Raw genomic sequence first — 15,987 nt, 5'->3', positions numbered from 1 at the left:
TCCAGGCCATAAATTACCTTTAAACGTGCACTTCCTCACAGAGGATCAGCAGCCAGCCCACCCAGCATGCACCTCCCAAAACCTCCTTGTCTACTGTTTCCATCCCAGACACACACCTTTGCTTTTACCCTACACACACACACACACACACACACAGCATGATGTGTTTGATAAACAGTTAAGTAACAAGGAAGAAGCTATGCGAGAAAGATACGACTTAGGAAAACTAACCTATTGGCCAATTTCCAGTCAAGCAGAGAAGCCCAAGGGAGATCCACTCTTGTTTAAGTCTTTATGTCATGTTGTAATGGGATGACCTCTCTAAATCAGAAACTCCCAATTGTTTAAATCATGTTTTATGTACAGACTGCAATACTTAAGCTGTGTGGGCAAGCCTGCCTTTCTCCAGCACTGCTTGGCTGTGAGGCTGGTGGAGCTGGAGTACAGCAGGTCTGAGGACATAGGCTGTGGCTGAGCAGGAAGCACTTGGAGGAGGACTAGCGTGGAGCCCTGAGACACACTGCCAACACCTGGGCGGGTCTGACCCTGCTGCTCTCTCGCGGGTACCTTAATCTGCTCGGCCAAGAAACCACTATATGGTTCTCCAGACTCCCAGCTCCCAGCTCCCCCATGCCCATCGCTCTGCAAGTACGGAAGGGACCAGAGAAGACAAAAGAGTGGACAGAGGAGAGGAGCTGGTCAGAGAGAAGCCCCTGGCAATCCCTTCCTCCCTCCCTCCCTCCCAAAAACCCAGTCCAACAAAGGTTTGCAAACACAAAGCAAACAAACCCCTTTGTTTTCTTGTCTTCCCATCTTGTGATTGTGGGGGTCCAGAACTTATGTCAGTGTACGTCAGGGTATGTCAGTGTACGTACGTACACGCCCAACATCTCTTCATGAACTGTCCATATGACACTAAAGATATGCTAAGAACAGCTTGTCAATCAACACAGTGAACACAGTCAAGTGAACATTCTCCGTGGGTAAAGTGTGTCGGCTGAGTACTGGTGGTGAAGGAGAAAGCAAAGATGAGTAAGAAAATCCTTGATTCAAAGGAACTGGTCACTTTAAGGACTCTTTTTTTTTTTTTTTTTNAANNNTNNTTTTTTTTTTTTTAAAAGATTTATTTATTTATTTATTATATGAAAGTTACACTGTAGCTGTCTTCAGACACTCCAGAAGAGGGAGTCAGATCTCGTTACAGATGGTTGTGAGCCACCATGTGGTTGCTGGGATTTGAACTCAGGACCTTCGGAAGAGCAGTCAGGTGCTCTTACCCGCTGAGCCATCTCACCAGCCCTTAAGGTCTCTTATTTCAAGGAATTTTACAGCTTTCACCTCTGGGAAATACAATCAGTTCACAATTTAGGGACAATCACATGTTCTATATCATGGGTATGAATACCATATTCGGGTACAGGAAGCAGATGCTCAAAAAAACTGATGGCTTTAAGAGTCTATTGAACTATTAGTAAATTCTTCACTACTAATTGAATTCAATGCAAAAAAAAAAATTACCTGCCAAAATTTCCGTGTTTCTTGCAGCTATTGTTTTAACTTTTATTATTCCCGATTCAGCAGCCTGTAGGAACAAAAATAATTAGAAAATAAAACTTACTATAAACAGAAATTCTGTGTGAGAAATAAACACAAAATTAAAAACACAAAGTGCCACTACTATGTTTGTTTTGCCCAGTAGTGGCACACACAACACACAACGATAACACACAACACATAAGAGAACCCCGTCATCTGGGTTACTCACATGCAAACTGCACTTGCCTGATGCCTTCCTGTGCTCTAAGGTCTACCTCAGTGGAATGCCTGAACACTGTACAGATTGTGTATTCAGAAAACAGAACAAAAACCCAATGAGAAGAACTCGATTCTTCTCCTCTTTGTATACATCTCCCATCTCTCTATCTCTACTGCACACTGTAAAGCCTCGAAATCAAGTGAAATTACTGTCATGAACAGGTCAGTTCTGTTTTTTCCTTTCTCTCTCTCTATACATATTTTTTTAATCAAACAAGTTTAATTCATTTCCTTTTCACATCACATTTATATTTCTGTTGGGATATATCATTACATCCACTTTGTTACTTTTGAAGCATTTTATGGTTATACATTACTATACAATAAAACAAAATTGGAGTCATTATAGGTGGTTACAGAGAACCCACCACCCCCTGATGGACTGGGGATCGACAGAGCTTATAGACTGGTTGCAACTACAAGGAGTGGATGCCAATACAATAGAAAAGGTAAATTTCTAAATCAAAGTATTCCTATGATATTGTTGAAAAGCTGCTTATTCATACATTCAATCTTTCAGATTGTTGAAGAGGATTATACACTTTCTGATATTCTCAATGATATCACTAAGGAAGACCTACGGCCCCTCAGACTAAGAGAACCTCCCAACATCCTTTCTATATTTTAAAGATTTATTTTATTTTATTTATATGTAGATGTTTGTGGGGAGCCATAGAAGTCAGAGAGAGCACTCGGCCACCTGGAACTGGAGTTATAAGTGCTTGTGAGCCACCGAATGTGGGTGCCACAGTCTAATGTCAAGTCACGACTGCATATGAACACACACACACACACACACGCACATGAAAAGAAAAAGGGGGAGTCACATTTATCTCTATATTTAAGGAATCACCAGACTATTTGCTGCCTAAGACATTAGACCTGCTTCATGATTCCCCATTGTTTACAACATGTGTTGCTAGAAAATTTTACTAAACATGTTTATTTTTAAAATACATGTATCAAAGTTCCCCAACCCCAACTGTAGTCTTACTTCATGTCATAGTAATGCTAGCATAGCCTACATAGTCCAGTGAAGTGGAAACTTGAGGGTTCTTTGGAAAGTTGGTTGGATGGTGTTTTGCTGGAGCAAACACGTGAAGGAACGTTTCCGTAAAGTGGACACAGGTGAAAGGCTCAGGCAGACTCAGGAAGGGACACTGTGCTGAAGCAGACACAGGGGAGAGGATGCTCTGCTAAAGCAAGCGCGTGAAAGGACACGTGACAAAGGATATTTTACTAACAACACACATGAACTGGTCCCCCTTGCAGTGCGTGGTTGGGCTACATTTGTCAGGAAACCATAGAGAGAAACACACCAAAAACCTTCTGGTGTGCTGGAGTTCTTCCACATACTGGGGTTGATTGGATACACATACAGAATCAAGAACCATGCTGAAGCAAGACCCGTGGAGGACACGTGATGTGTGGAGAGTATAAATAGGACTCCATGGAGTGACAGAGACAGAGCTTGGCTTGCTGGTACAGCTAGCTGAGCAATGCTTGTGGTCTCACATTTTTGCTGATGTTCACTTCCCTGAGAAAGGCACAGCCAAGAACTTCTCCCTCCTGGTCCCTCCTGCTGACTGGAGCTGAGGCTGAGGCTCGGCTGTCTGCTAGGTAGTGTTCCCACTGTTGCTAACCTGACTCTATCAAACTGGACCGCTGGTGTGTCTGTGAAGTGTTTGCCAGTGGACTGAGCTGTTGCCTGCTAACCTGTGAACTGAACTGCCGATTCAAATAACACAGATGGGAGTTGCACCAAAGAACCTTTCAAACAGGTCCACTTCCCCATATCCTTTCTTTCCCATTTCCTCTGGTGGGTGGTAGGCTAGACAGGAGGTTAAAGAATTTAAGAACCATCATTAAAAATAAAGTTTGAAAAACTTAAAGTTACAATCTAAAGATACCAGTAGAAAATGAAGTTTTTAGATACAAGTATCTATGTACAAAGGCTTAGAGGTGTAGGGAGAGTATCTCCTGCTGGGGATGGTGGCTAACCCTATTCTCACTAAGCTGGAAGAATGAAGCAGGATGGATGCCCTTGCTGAGCCAGCTTAGGCTGTAAGTGCAATACTAGCCCAAAACAAAACAACAAAACTTAAGACTGGAGAAACAGCTCAGCTCAGCTGTTAAGAGCACTGGTTACTCTTCCAGGGGACCTGGGTCCAACAAACCCCTAACTCCAGCTTCGGGGGATATAACAGCCTCTTCCAGCCTCCCTGGAGATACTTACACATGGTGCACAGACAGACATGCAGGCAAACACCCACACATATAAAAGTAAAAAGATCTGTTATAATTTTAATAAGAGTGTAATGTATTTCCTATGATCATTGACTATATAAACCAACTGTAAACATGGTCAATTTTTCTCCTGAGTTCAGTAAAAGTCAGGGAAAAGTCGCCAGTCTGAGACCATTATTCAATGCCTTAACTGTCATCCACCCTTATTAGCATATCTCAGAATTATGGGCTGGAGGCGTAGGTGGGTGGTAGTGTTCTTGGGTTCAGTACATAACACTGCATGTAAATGAATGGACAAACAGACAAATGAAGTATTTCTCAAAATTAAGCAATGTAGGGAAATCTTCTAAAAGGAAAAATTTACTAGAACTGCCCTGACAAAGTATATATAGACATAGCACATCTTTGGGTTGGAGATGTAACTGGGTCACAGAGTACTTCCTATTCTGCAGGAAGCACTGAAGTAGGGAAGCAAGCAAACCAAACAACAAGAAACTCTAGACTTCTTAAAAGTACACCATTTACAAAGTCACAAATGCAAACCCTAAATCTCACAGCGCTGCAATGCTCTGCTGAGATTCATGTACTGACAACATGGGACCTTCAGGACCATGGAGCAAGTTCTTTCAATGTGGGCACTGTTATAGCATCACCAGCTATTCACATCTAATTCACACATGACTAAAGGCTCTTCACCTTCAGTACTGTCCAGACCTTTCAATGGGAATGCTTCACCCATCATAAGTCCTTACATTATTAGTGCTTATCACGCCTCCTTTTAAGTAAATAGCCACATAATAAAGGTTTCTAAATAAAAAGTTAACGTGGTACGAAAATTCAAACTCACTTAAAAGATAGGTGCCTCACGAAAAGAAAAAAAATATCCCAAGAACTCTGATCCACAGATTCACAAATCAACTAGATCTATTGTTTACTTCTCTGTCATTCACGGGTTGGTTCTGCCTTCAATCTTGGCAACAAAAAAAACTGCACGTATTCAACACCCCAGCATTCCTATGGCACTAACTAGACAGAGGCGGAGTCTTTCAGTAGATTTTGACCTGAAAGCCTTTTTATTTTTCTATTTTTAACGAGGAGTATGCTTTATGCTGTGAGGTAGAGGGGAGAGGTGGGATTTCGTTTTAAATGTGTATGAGTATTGTGCCTGTGTGTATGTGTGTGCACCATGCACATGCTCAGTACCTACAGAGGTCAGAAGACTGTGGTGGGTACTCTGGAACTGGACTTATGGCTGGGTGGGAACTGCCATGTGGGTGCTGGATACCAAACCTGGGTTCTCTATAGGAGCACTAAGTACTCTTAACCAATGAGCCACCTCTCCAGCCACAAGGTGGAGAGTGTTCGAACTAGATTAAGCCAACAAAGCACTCGGGATGTAGAATTAAATTAGTTCATCTACATCCAGAGGGTCCTGGGTGAAGAATGCAGATTACCAATGAAGGAAGGAAAATAATGTATGCTACAGAAGGAATGGACATGCCCATTACTAGAACTACTACAGATTACATTTCATTAATGATTATAAATTAGGAATGGTGGCACGTGTCTATCACCCCAACAGGTGGGTGAAGGAAGCAGGAGGTTCAGGAGTTCAAGACCAGCTTCACCCAAAATAAGTTCAAGGCCAGTTTGGGGTACATGAGACTGTTTTAAAAACAAAAACTAACAACTGGTTTTAAATGTTGCTTCCTTTCATAAAAACTCATGCATCTGCTCTTAGCAAATATATCCTTTACACCTCATGAGAAAAATAATCTAAAGTTAAAAATTTCAAAACTCCTAATTAATTATTCATAGAGCATAGCGGTGAAATGGAAATTAAAGAAAACTGTGAAATTTAACTTACTTTCAACTTAGATAATATAATGTATTCAAGGGACACAAAGGAAGTATGGGGACACCTTGAAGACTTTTACATGTCAGGCAAATGCCAAGCTCTAAAGTCAAACACACACTTGAGAGTGCTAAAGGGACTCAGAACACCCTTAAAGGACAACATGCTCATAAAACAATTACACACTGAAACCAAAAAAATATTCTGCAACATTCAATTATCCTACAATTATAGTTTCAACTACCACATGACATTTTATTCCAAACTCATGGTTTCCAAGAAATACACTTTCTTTAGTCAGTGATGGGAGGCTGGAATGCAGGGTGCAGAGGGATGGCTAACATCCATACAGTACACCTTGCTCTTTCCCAGCCTTCTCTTCCAACTTTAAACTTCAATAAAGGCTCTAGTTCATAAGCCCCGGGTATACAGTTTTATGCTACAAGTGGCTGGTTTAGATGAGATGCAATAATAATCCTTACAAAAAAGCAGGAAAAACTCAAAAGTACAACAGGAAGTAAAATGTAAGAGACAAAGAAAATAGTTTATGCCAGGCAGTGGTGGCGCACGCCTTTAATCCCAGCACTTGGGAGGCAGAGGCAGGTGGATTTCTGAGTTCGAGGCCAGCCTGGTCTACAGAGTGAGTTCCAGGAAAAAAAAAAAAAAAAAAAAAAAAACAAAAAAAAAAAAAGAAAGAAAGAAAGAAAGAAAGAGAAAAGAAACAAGCAATAAGCTTAAGAGAAAGGTTTTTTGGGGTTGGTTGGTTTGGTTTGGTCTGAGCAGAGGAGAGCACACCAGACAGACAAGCTTGGGAGCCTGGACAGGAGCTTTCACTCAGAAGCCAGCTTGCAGTTGGCACAGGGTTAAGTGTTCACAGATAATCTCACAGATGGATTGATGGACGGATGGATGGACTGATGGACGGACAAAGGGGGAGTGAAAGCACCTGGGACTCACTTCATGATAAATGGACTGGGAAGAACTCAGGATTGAATTAATACAAGACCAGATTCTAAATGTGGGGCAGAGGGAGCCAATGGTAAACTAGGATCCAAAGCATGAAAGGGGGAAGCAGGGGCATGTTGAAGACTAATGTATGATTGCTGCCTAAGTAAAGTGTGTGAGGATGAAGTCACCAGAGAAGTTGGGGATCAAGCAGGTATGAGTGCTATCCTAAGAAACTTAATGATCACATGGTAACAACCAAGAGTGCTAATTTACTTATGTCCTTAATACTCATCAAAAGTCAGGTATGATGTTAAAACCCAGGGTAGGATAGTACATGAGAAAATAGGGAAGAAAAAAAGCTAGTAAGGTCAGGAAGCAGCAGGAGAGCAAAGGCTGCCTATACAGTAACATAAGCAACGTGATATAACCCTAACCCTTATACAGTAACATAAGCAATGTGGTATAACCCTAACCCTTATACAGTAACATAAGCAACGTGATATAACCCTAACAAGACAAAGGACTAGGGCTGTCTCACACAGAGGTGGTTCGGTGACAAGAAGTCTATCTGAACTATGTGGGAGATATCCTGGTAGGTGTTACAAAGACTGACAGAAACCAGAGTGGATGACACAGATAAAGCCACTGGCATCACACTAAGGCCAAAGGCAAGGGGAGTGGCAGCGTGCAGGGAAGAGTATGAGGAAAGCCTTGGAGACAAACCAGGATACACTCACACATGAAGAACAGGACTCCTGAGAGAGGAGACACACTAACAGTGTGCTACAAATCTCAAAATGAGAAAGCATCAGGGGAAGGAACAGTCAATAGCCTAAGTAATGATGTAGACAGGCAATGGTAACAGCAAGACATCTGCAGGATGCAAAGACTTACAGATGGGTACACAGGGGGGTCACACGCAACCCCTCCACATTCCAGCTTTGCCATCTTACTGAACCCTCTGGACCTCCTCATGTGTGAAATGAAGTACTGATTTAGTTTACTCTCTTCTTCTTTGAGACAGTGTCTTAATATGTAGCCCAGGCCAGCCTGAAACTATGTAGATCAGGCTGGCCTCAAACTCAGAAACCTGACCACTTCTGCCTCCCAAGCGCTACACCTGGCTCCTTTTTCTCCTGAGACAGAGTCTTGTGATGTAGCTCAGTCTGGAATAGAATTGGAGATCCTCCTGCCTCAGCCTTCTAAGTGCTAGGTTTTTGGTGTGCCTCACTATAAAATATTTAAAGTGGCATGTTAAAAGATGCAGTTTCCTACACCATTGTAAAGGTTATATTCTATTCAATCAAACTAATTTCAGGAAGAGAAAGGTAGTTTCTATTTTTGTTACATTTTATCCATGGTTTACTCTTTATTTTTTTTTGTTTTTGTTTTTCAAGACAGGGTTTCTCTGTATAGCCCTGGCTGTCCTGGAACTCACTTTGTAGACCAGGCTGAGCTCGAACTCAGAAATCCGCCTGCCTCTGCCTTCTGAGTGCTGGGATTAAAGGCGTGCGCCACCACACCCGGCCCATGTTTTACTCTTAAGAGATTAATAAGGTGGTCTGGACTAACTAGTAGCAGAAATTTGCTTTGTTCTTGGTTAAAAGTAAGCTACCTTGGAGAAAGAGAGAAAAAGACTAAAGATGATTTGAAGTCATACAGTGTCTTCATTTCTATGTGATCAAAGCACGATGCCGTGAAGTAATCGATACAATGCAAGTACTTATGTATTTGTCTCTATTATGACTTCAAAACATGACAGGAATTTATACTATTGTACTTGTGAGAGAAAGACCACCTATCATGGAGGAAATAGCTACTACATTATAAACTTCTACACTGAAACAGCTTTTAACTATGTACAGCTAGATTATCCAGCCTCTCTTCTTCACTGTCCTGAAAATGAGCTCTGAATCCACACACAGAGGCAAGAACCTTTGCCTCAGATCACTAATAAAAGGACAGAGAACTCTGCTGTGGCAATAGAAGGCATTCTGTCACCAGGTCTTCAGCAGCCACCAATTAACACAGAGTCAAAGCTCTGCCATGGGGAACTTCTGATTTAGGCAAAAACTCTGCCAAGGTCCAAGATAATAACAGAAAACCTTGAAAGTACACAGCCTGGAACCACTATTTGTTATTTATGCTTCATGGATTCTGTGATATAAATAGAGAGAGATGGGGTCTGCAGGATGGCTCTGTAATAGAGGTGTTTATCACCAGGTGTGACAGTGTGAATCTGTCTGTATGTGGATCTCATATGCCCAGTGCCAGTGAAGGCCCGACGAGGGCATCCGGTCCTCTTCAATTTGAGTTACAGAGTTTAGAGCACCATATGGGTGCTGGGAATCAACCCAGGTCCTCTGGAAGAACAGCCAGTGCTCTTAACCACTGAGCCATCTGTCAAGCCCCAGGAAGACTCTTTCACTCAGCAAATTCTTATGGAACATGCACCATAAACAAGATGGTATATTAGAGACAATCAGGAGAATGATGCTTGCCATCACTGCAAAAGCTGGAAGCAATTACTAAGTAGCTATCTGGGCAGTGATCTAGGAGAAACTAAGGAGCTTTCTCTCATGAGAGCTCCAGGATTAGGAATGGGGTAAGTTCTAGAACTTTGTAACTTACCTGCTGGAAGAGTGCTTTTTCCCAATAAAAATACCACAGAAGATATCAATTAAATTCCAAGGTTAAAGCACAGAAGCTTACAGCACAGAGGAGCCACAGATCTTAACGTGATTCTCCAGGACTGGGAACAGCCACAGTTCTATAAATTAACTGCTGAAATTACAGGAGGATTTGATGTCTTCTACATGATTTTTACAGTAAAAATTACCTCTCTGTTTCTGCACGGTGTGTGTGTGACAGAGAGACAGACAGACAGACAGAGAAAGACGCCGACATCACTATCATCATCATCATCATCATCATCATCATCACCACCATCACCACTACCACCACCACCGGTTTTTGAAACAAGGTCTCTTTATGTACCCTGGCGTCCACTCTCTAACTCACAGAGATCCGCTTGCATCTGAGTACTGGAGCTAAAAGTTTGGCTACCACACCCGGCCTCATATACTGGTACCACATTTTAACCCTATTCTACAGCTGGAAAAAAACAAAAAACAAAAAACAAAAAAGTCTGTACCTAAGAGGCTATAGCCGGGCGTGGTGGCGCATGCCTTTAATCCCAGCACTCGGGAGGCAGAGGCAGGCGGATTTCTGAGTTCGAGGCCAGCCTGGTCTACAAAGTGAGTTCCAGGACAGCCAGGGCTACATAGAGAAACCCTGTCTCAAAAAAAAAAAAAAAGAAAGAAAAGAAAAGAAAGAAAGAAAGAAAGAGGCTATATATACTCAGGCGCAGTGGTTTTGCGAAGCATCCTACTAGAATACTGCTTGTACAGGATTTAACATGGTTATCGTAGGCCTTGACCATTTGCTGTAATTTGGGGCTCTTAGTTTATCACGACGATGAGATTTTTAGGTAGGCTGAATAACACAGACTAGAAGGAAATGTTCCCACACACTATGCACACCTAAGTGTGGAGTGTGGATTCCGCTACAGCGGTTGATACTCATTTTTAGGAGCAATACACCTGACTCGAGTCACCAAACCGGCTCACTTAAGGAACTTCGCTCCGAAATAATAAATATGACAAGAGAATGGAAGCAATCGAATCTCCTTGGAACTCTCAAAAGAATCCTACGAACAGCATTTGCGGGGCAATCACCGACTTAAAACTTAACCGGCGGAATGAAAATGAGTATAGGTGTTGGGGAATCGAGGAAACCGGTCTACGGGGACCAGGGAGAGCTCGCGACGTCCCCTCCACCACCTCCCCGCCCCTGACGTCGTCTGGGACCTACCTCCTTGACAGGTGGGAACTTCTTCTTGCATTCTAGTGACAAGGCCCGCAGGTCGCTCTGCATATTCTCCAGCAGCTTCTTCACAGCCTCGGGGCTGTTGGTGCAGGACATGGTCCCCCCAGGTCCCCGCCGATCTGGGACCGGCACTACCAAGCAGGCACTGTCAGCGGTTTGCGCGGCCCGCAACCAGCCGGCGGCTCCTCAGTCTTCCGCAGCCGGGGCCCAGGGCTCGGCGGGCGGGCGGGCGGGCGCACGGCCGGAGCCGGGCTGCGTCTCCCGAGGCGTGCCCGAGCTCCTCCCGGGCAGCCCCGCACCGCCGCCCGCTGCTCGCCGAGACCTGCCCGCAGCCGTGCAGCCCCACCAGGCTCCACCGGCGCCGGCCCAGGAGCCCACCAGACGGGCAGGTCCCTCCCGCTGCCGCGGGGCCCGGCCACGGCGGGCGTCACCGGCCGAGCTGGCCACAAGCTTCAGCGATGCCCGCCCCGGGTGCCCAGGTTCGCCGACGCCATTAGCCGAGTCGCCCACAATTCCGAGCGCGGCCCGGACACGTCAGCCGCACTTCCGGACTCCGGGCCCCGCCCCCGCCCGGGCCAATCGGGAGGCGAGCCTCTGGAGGGGCGGGGCCGAGCGAGAAGCCCGGACGAGCTCCAGCTGGGCAGCGCAGACCCCGCCCCCGCCGTCCACGCAGGTGGCCCGCACAGCTGCGCAGGCGCATCCTGCTTCCTTTTGGCTGGCTGTTAACCTGGGGACGATCGGAGGTGTCTCCCTACGTGTGTTTGTGATCCATTCTCTTCTGCTATACATATTTGCTTTTTTTTTTTTAAATGAATTTGTCTTGTCCGTCACTTCTGCCTCCTTGATCCTCATCCCCCTGACTTAAAACACAAATGAGCGTCTTGCTCCTACCTCCCTGGCCTGGGGGACCTAAATGACAATCCTGTGGAGTTACACAAATCGACTTTGGTTTATTTAACTGCGGAGTCGTCCCTTTTTTTCCTGTTACAAGACTCCTCCTGCTCCCCTACTTCCTCCCCGTCTCCTCCCCGTCTTCTTTTTGCTTTGTTTTTGTTATCTCCCCGCCCCACCCACCCACCTCCCTGACTGATACCTGCAATGTATTAGGTAACTGACGCTCAAATAAGGAACCAGTTCATTAGATCAGAAGTGCCAAATAAATGTAAGGCAAAAGCTAACGTGAGCTTTTTAGATAGATCCAGGTGAGTCTATTTTTGCCCAAGACATTTCTCTGTTGTAATAAGCAGGAAGAAGAAATAATTTCAGGGTATAGTTCAGATGAGCAAAGCCAGCCTGTGTGAATTGAAGTTGGAAGAGGAGGAAGCTGTGTCTGTGTTATGGACTCTGTGAGACTGATTGGAACGTCTTGATTATGGAAAACTGGAATGTTGCAAGTCTAGAATCTAATTATCTTGGTTATCTTTTGCCCCCAAGTATCCATTTACTGTCATCTCTATGTTTGACCTAACACCCTTGTGATTTTTTTTTTTGGAATGTGCCATCAGAGTCCTAACTTCCAATGACTCAAAGGTGATCACTATCAGACAGCCCCTGAGGTGCATGACACAAAGTTTCCAGTTTTGCTGTAACTCACCTACCTAATGTCCTCAACCTGAGTTGAACAACCCTTTCACAGGGGTGGCCTAAGACCATCAGATATTTATGTTATTGTTCATAACAGTAGCGAGATTACAATTATGAAGTAGCATTAAAGATAGTTTTACGGTTGGGAGTCAACACAACATGAGGAACTGTGTTAAATGGTTGCAGCAGTAGGAAGGTGGAGAACCACTGCTCTAATGCATTTGTCAAATACCTTAAGAGATTCTTTGCTTTGTTATAAAAACTTTATGGAAATGCTACTGGGTTGGATGATGATGTTTGGGGGCAACCTGAATCTATCTTCCTGAGTCTTGGTCACTCATATTTGGCTACAGAACAGATTAAGTCTTAATTTCTTTGAGGTGGGAGCTGTATTTTGCAGTTTTCTGAATTGATCTAATAACTGGGCCACTAACACAGATTCTAACACAATGTTTTGGATTTATTATAGATAGATTTGGTGCAACTTACTGAAAATCATTTTCTTTCATCTTTGACACGTGCATGTGTGTGCATATGTGTGTGTTTGTTTGTGCATGTGTGCACATGTGTGCATATTTGTGTGCATATATGCATAAGTTGTGTGCTTGTTTGTACAAGTGTGCATATTTGTGTTCATGTGCGCACATGTGCATGTGTATGCATGTGTGTGTGTCACCGAGTTTAAGATTGCTTGCATGAGCGTGGATAAGAGATTATTTCTGTAGCATGGGCTACTTTCCAGTAGGTACACTGCCGAAGAAAATGGCACCTCTCTCCCTGCAACTGCCAGCTGCCACTAGGTTCCTAAACTTTTATCTATTTAACAACAAGCCAGATGGTTCAGTGGTTAAGAGCACTGTCTGCTCTTCCAGAGGTCCTGAGTTCAATTCCCAGCAACCACATGGTGGCTCAAAACCATCCGTAATGAGATCTGATGCCCTCTTCTGGAGTGTCTGAAAACAACAATAACAACAATGAGCAATTATTCACCTATAGCAGAAAAACTTGTCCAATGTCATTCTGAAATTTCTGTCTCAGTTGAAGGACAGAATACAAAAGTCACTCAACCTAATTTTATATTTGTCTAGTCCTTACAGGCTTGAACACCATTAATGTTCTTTTTTCTGTATCTTAGACACTGGTGTTTCCCAGAATTCCACTCTTGGCACTCCTCTCAGTTTATTGTCTCCGTGATGTTATTCGCACCAATGATTTCAGTGACCGCTACCCTACTTGTAACTACTCTCTATAACTCCACGTTGACAAACAGCAGTGAACACTGTAGATCAACAGGAATGTTCCGCCATACACACCATTTGAGTTTGCTCCTGAATGAGATAACCCCAAGACTTCATTATAGCATCAGCTGAGTGCTATAGGAAAGTACGATCTTCTAAACCTTCCAAATGTCCAACCCTCCGGCAGTACAGACCTCGGATGTTATGGAACTTCCAGACACCAGTTTGCCTAGGCGGGCTAGCTCACCCATCTCAGTTACAAAATACAGAATGTGATTGTCCTTGACACGAGCAAATCACTTGGCCTCCCCTCCCCTGGGGTCACTTAAATTCCTAAACTTAGCACTGTGGAAATAAAATAATAATAATAATAACAAACAGCCTGTCACCTCGCTCTTTCTGAAAAGTTGTCTCGTCAAGCTTTTACTGAAAGTCCTTCGCAAGTGGAGACATAAGCAGTATCTACCCCTCCTCCTGGGGTTGCGAACACACCGAGGCACGATCTCACGGAAGTTCACCCAGCTGGTAAGTATATCGGCCTTCCTTGCAGCGCATCGTTATGGGGAGGGTCGTTACAGGTCTGCGCATGCTCTTACCACGAAAAGGACATACCTGGAAAGCCATCACCCAACAGGAGCGAGGGCTTTAATGTAGCAGAAAAGGTGGAGCTCCCATCTCCAGTGTAAGCCCCTCTCAGAGGCCACAGAGGCTATGCAGAATTGAGGCAGAGTTGAAGAGTCTGGATACTCAGGTGGGGTACGGGGGCTTCTGAGCTTCCCCAAATCCGTCATGTGGGAAAGTAAACAGCCAACAAGCCCAGGCGGGGTGCTTTTACACAGGAACACAGCCAGACTCCCCGAAATGTTCCTTGCTTGGCTTGCAGGAGAGTCACAACATGGTCCTGGCATGAGCACTCAACTGACCATAGCCATCTTGACCTGCATGCCTCATGAAGGCCTCAGGTTCCTCCCGTAGAGGAATGACCCTCACATCCTTTTGCCCAAATATCCGAACAAATGACTCTCCCTGCTACCTAACCTGCCACATCTATGATGGATTCAGCTCCGTTGTTTCATCCTTCATAACTTCTAAGCCATTCGTGTCTGTTTATTCTGAAAAGTTTACTCCTGTCCTCTCTCCTCCGTGCCTAACTTCTGTTCCCGGTATACTCACCCTCTTTATGTATCACACTCCTGTTTCTAAAGAAAAATAATCTAAGCGGTTCAAAATATGGAACACGTGTGGAGAATTCCAATTTTGCTCTGGCTTTTGTGGAACTGCTTCCCCCACTCCCCGTCACTAAAAAGAATGCAAGTCATTTGTCCGTGGGGTAGAGGATACTAAGTAGATGGTGCAAACATCTTCATTAGGATTGTTAGCTTCTGTGGCCAACTTGATAAACTCACATAGAGCATAATACAACTATTGGTAGCAAAGAAGCTAGATCAGATGTTCATGTATAAGTTAACAAAAATCTTTACCTGCCAATGTCTAAATGGTTACTTGCCCATTTGGAGCCTGTAATCACTCCTTAGATAGTGTTTATAGTATGAAGCTCTTGTGTTTGTGGATTACAGTTGGGTTAAACATATGGTTGAGGGCTCTCATTGAAACACAGTGTATTGTTAGTGGTCCAGTATTACGTTTTTATTGTCATCACTAAGTCCCTCTCTGAATTTACCTTTCCTAAAATCATCTCACTCCCATACATTTTTTCCTCAAAGAGCCTTACCTAGTCCAAGAGTGGTTAGTCTCTGATGCCAACCGGTGTGTACTCTGTGTGATGGTAGCTGTAAATGGCACACCTGGGACCATCTGAGAGGAGGGGAATTATCTAGAGCAGGTTAGTCAGGCTTGTGGAGGTTAGTCTTGATGCTGTTAGTTCCTGTAGGAATAACCTGCCCTTCAGGTCACACCATTTCACCGACTGAGCTTTGAACTGTAGGGAAGTGAGGAAAGCTCGTTGAGCTGAGGCATTTCTCAAGCGATGATGCATTTATTCTGTACTTGGTCCCCACTGCGGATGTAATATGACTTGAGTTCCTGCCCCAGGTCTCTGAAATTCACAGAAAGGAAGGAGGCTACTCTGTGAAATTGTCCTCTACCCTCCACGTGCATGGCATGGCACAGGCTTTCACCACCACACATCATGCACACACAGAGATTGTGCATGTGTGTGTGTGCCTGAGAAATACATACTTAGCATTGTAGTTTTGACTCTCTTGCTATTATAACACAACCAACAACAACATTAGAAGAGAAATGTGCTGGGCGTGGTGGCACATGCCTTTAATCCCAGCACTTGGGAGGCAGAGGTAGGCGAATTTCTGAGGCCAGCCTGGTCTACAGAGTGAGTTCCAGGACAGCCAGGGCTACACAGAGAAACCTTGCCTGGAAAAAAAAAACCCAAAA

The 15,987-nt window shown here is 44.2% G+C and overlaps 1 protein-coding gene across 4 annotated transcripts in view; it reads right to left on the bottom strand.

The window, feature by feature from the left end:
- The window catches only part of Mon2 (MON2 homolog, regulator of endosome-to-Golgi trafficking), a 76,474-nt gene extending 65,087 nt beyond the window's left edge, over positions 1-11,387 (bottom strand). For 3 of the 4 annotated variants that reach the window (XM_029542104.1, XM_021204365.2, XM_021204366.2), the window contains exons 1-2: positions 10,739-11,266; positions 1,519-1,582 (exon numbers count right to left, since the gene is read on the bottom strand). In XM_029542104.1, the coding sequence (XP_029397964.1) occupies positions 1,519-1,582; positions 10,739-10,849 (175 nt within the window). In that variant the 5' untranslated portion in view covers positions 10,850-11,266. Of the gene's footprint in view, positions 1-1,518; positions 1,583-10,738 lie in introns of all 4 variants that reach the window. The other variant, XM_021204364.2, reaches the window with a different exon arrangement.
- Positions 11,388-15,987: the final 4,600 nt, after the last annotated feature.

The sequence above is a fragment of the Mus pahari genome, chromosome 9 (assembly GCF_900095145.1).
Source record: "Mus pahari chromosome 9, PAHARI_EIJ_v1.1, whole genome shotgun sequence".
Classification (NCBI taxonomy): Eukaryota; Metazoa; Chordata; class Mammalia; order Rodentia; family Muridae; genus Mus; species Mus pahari.
This window is presented reverse-complemented; position numbering and strand designations above follow the sequence as displayed.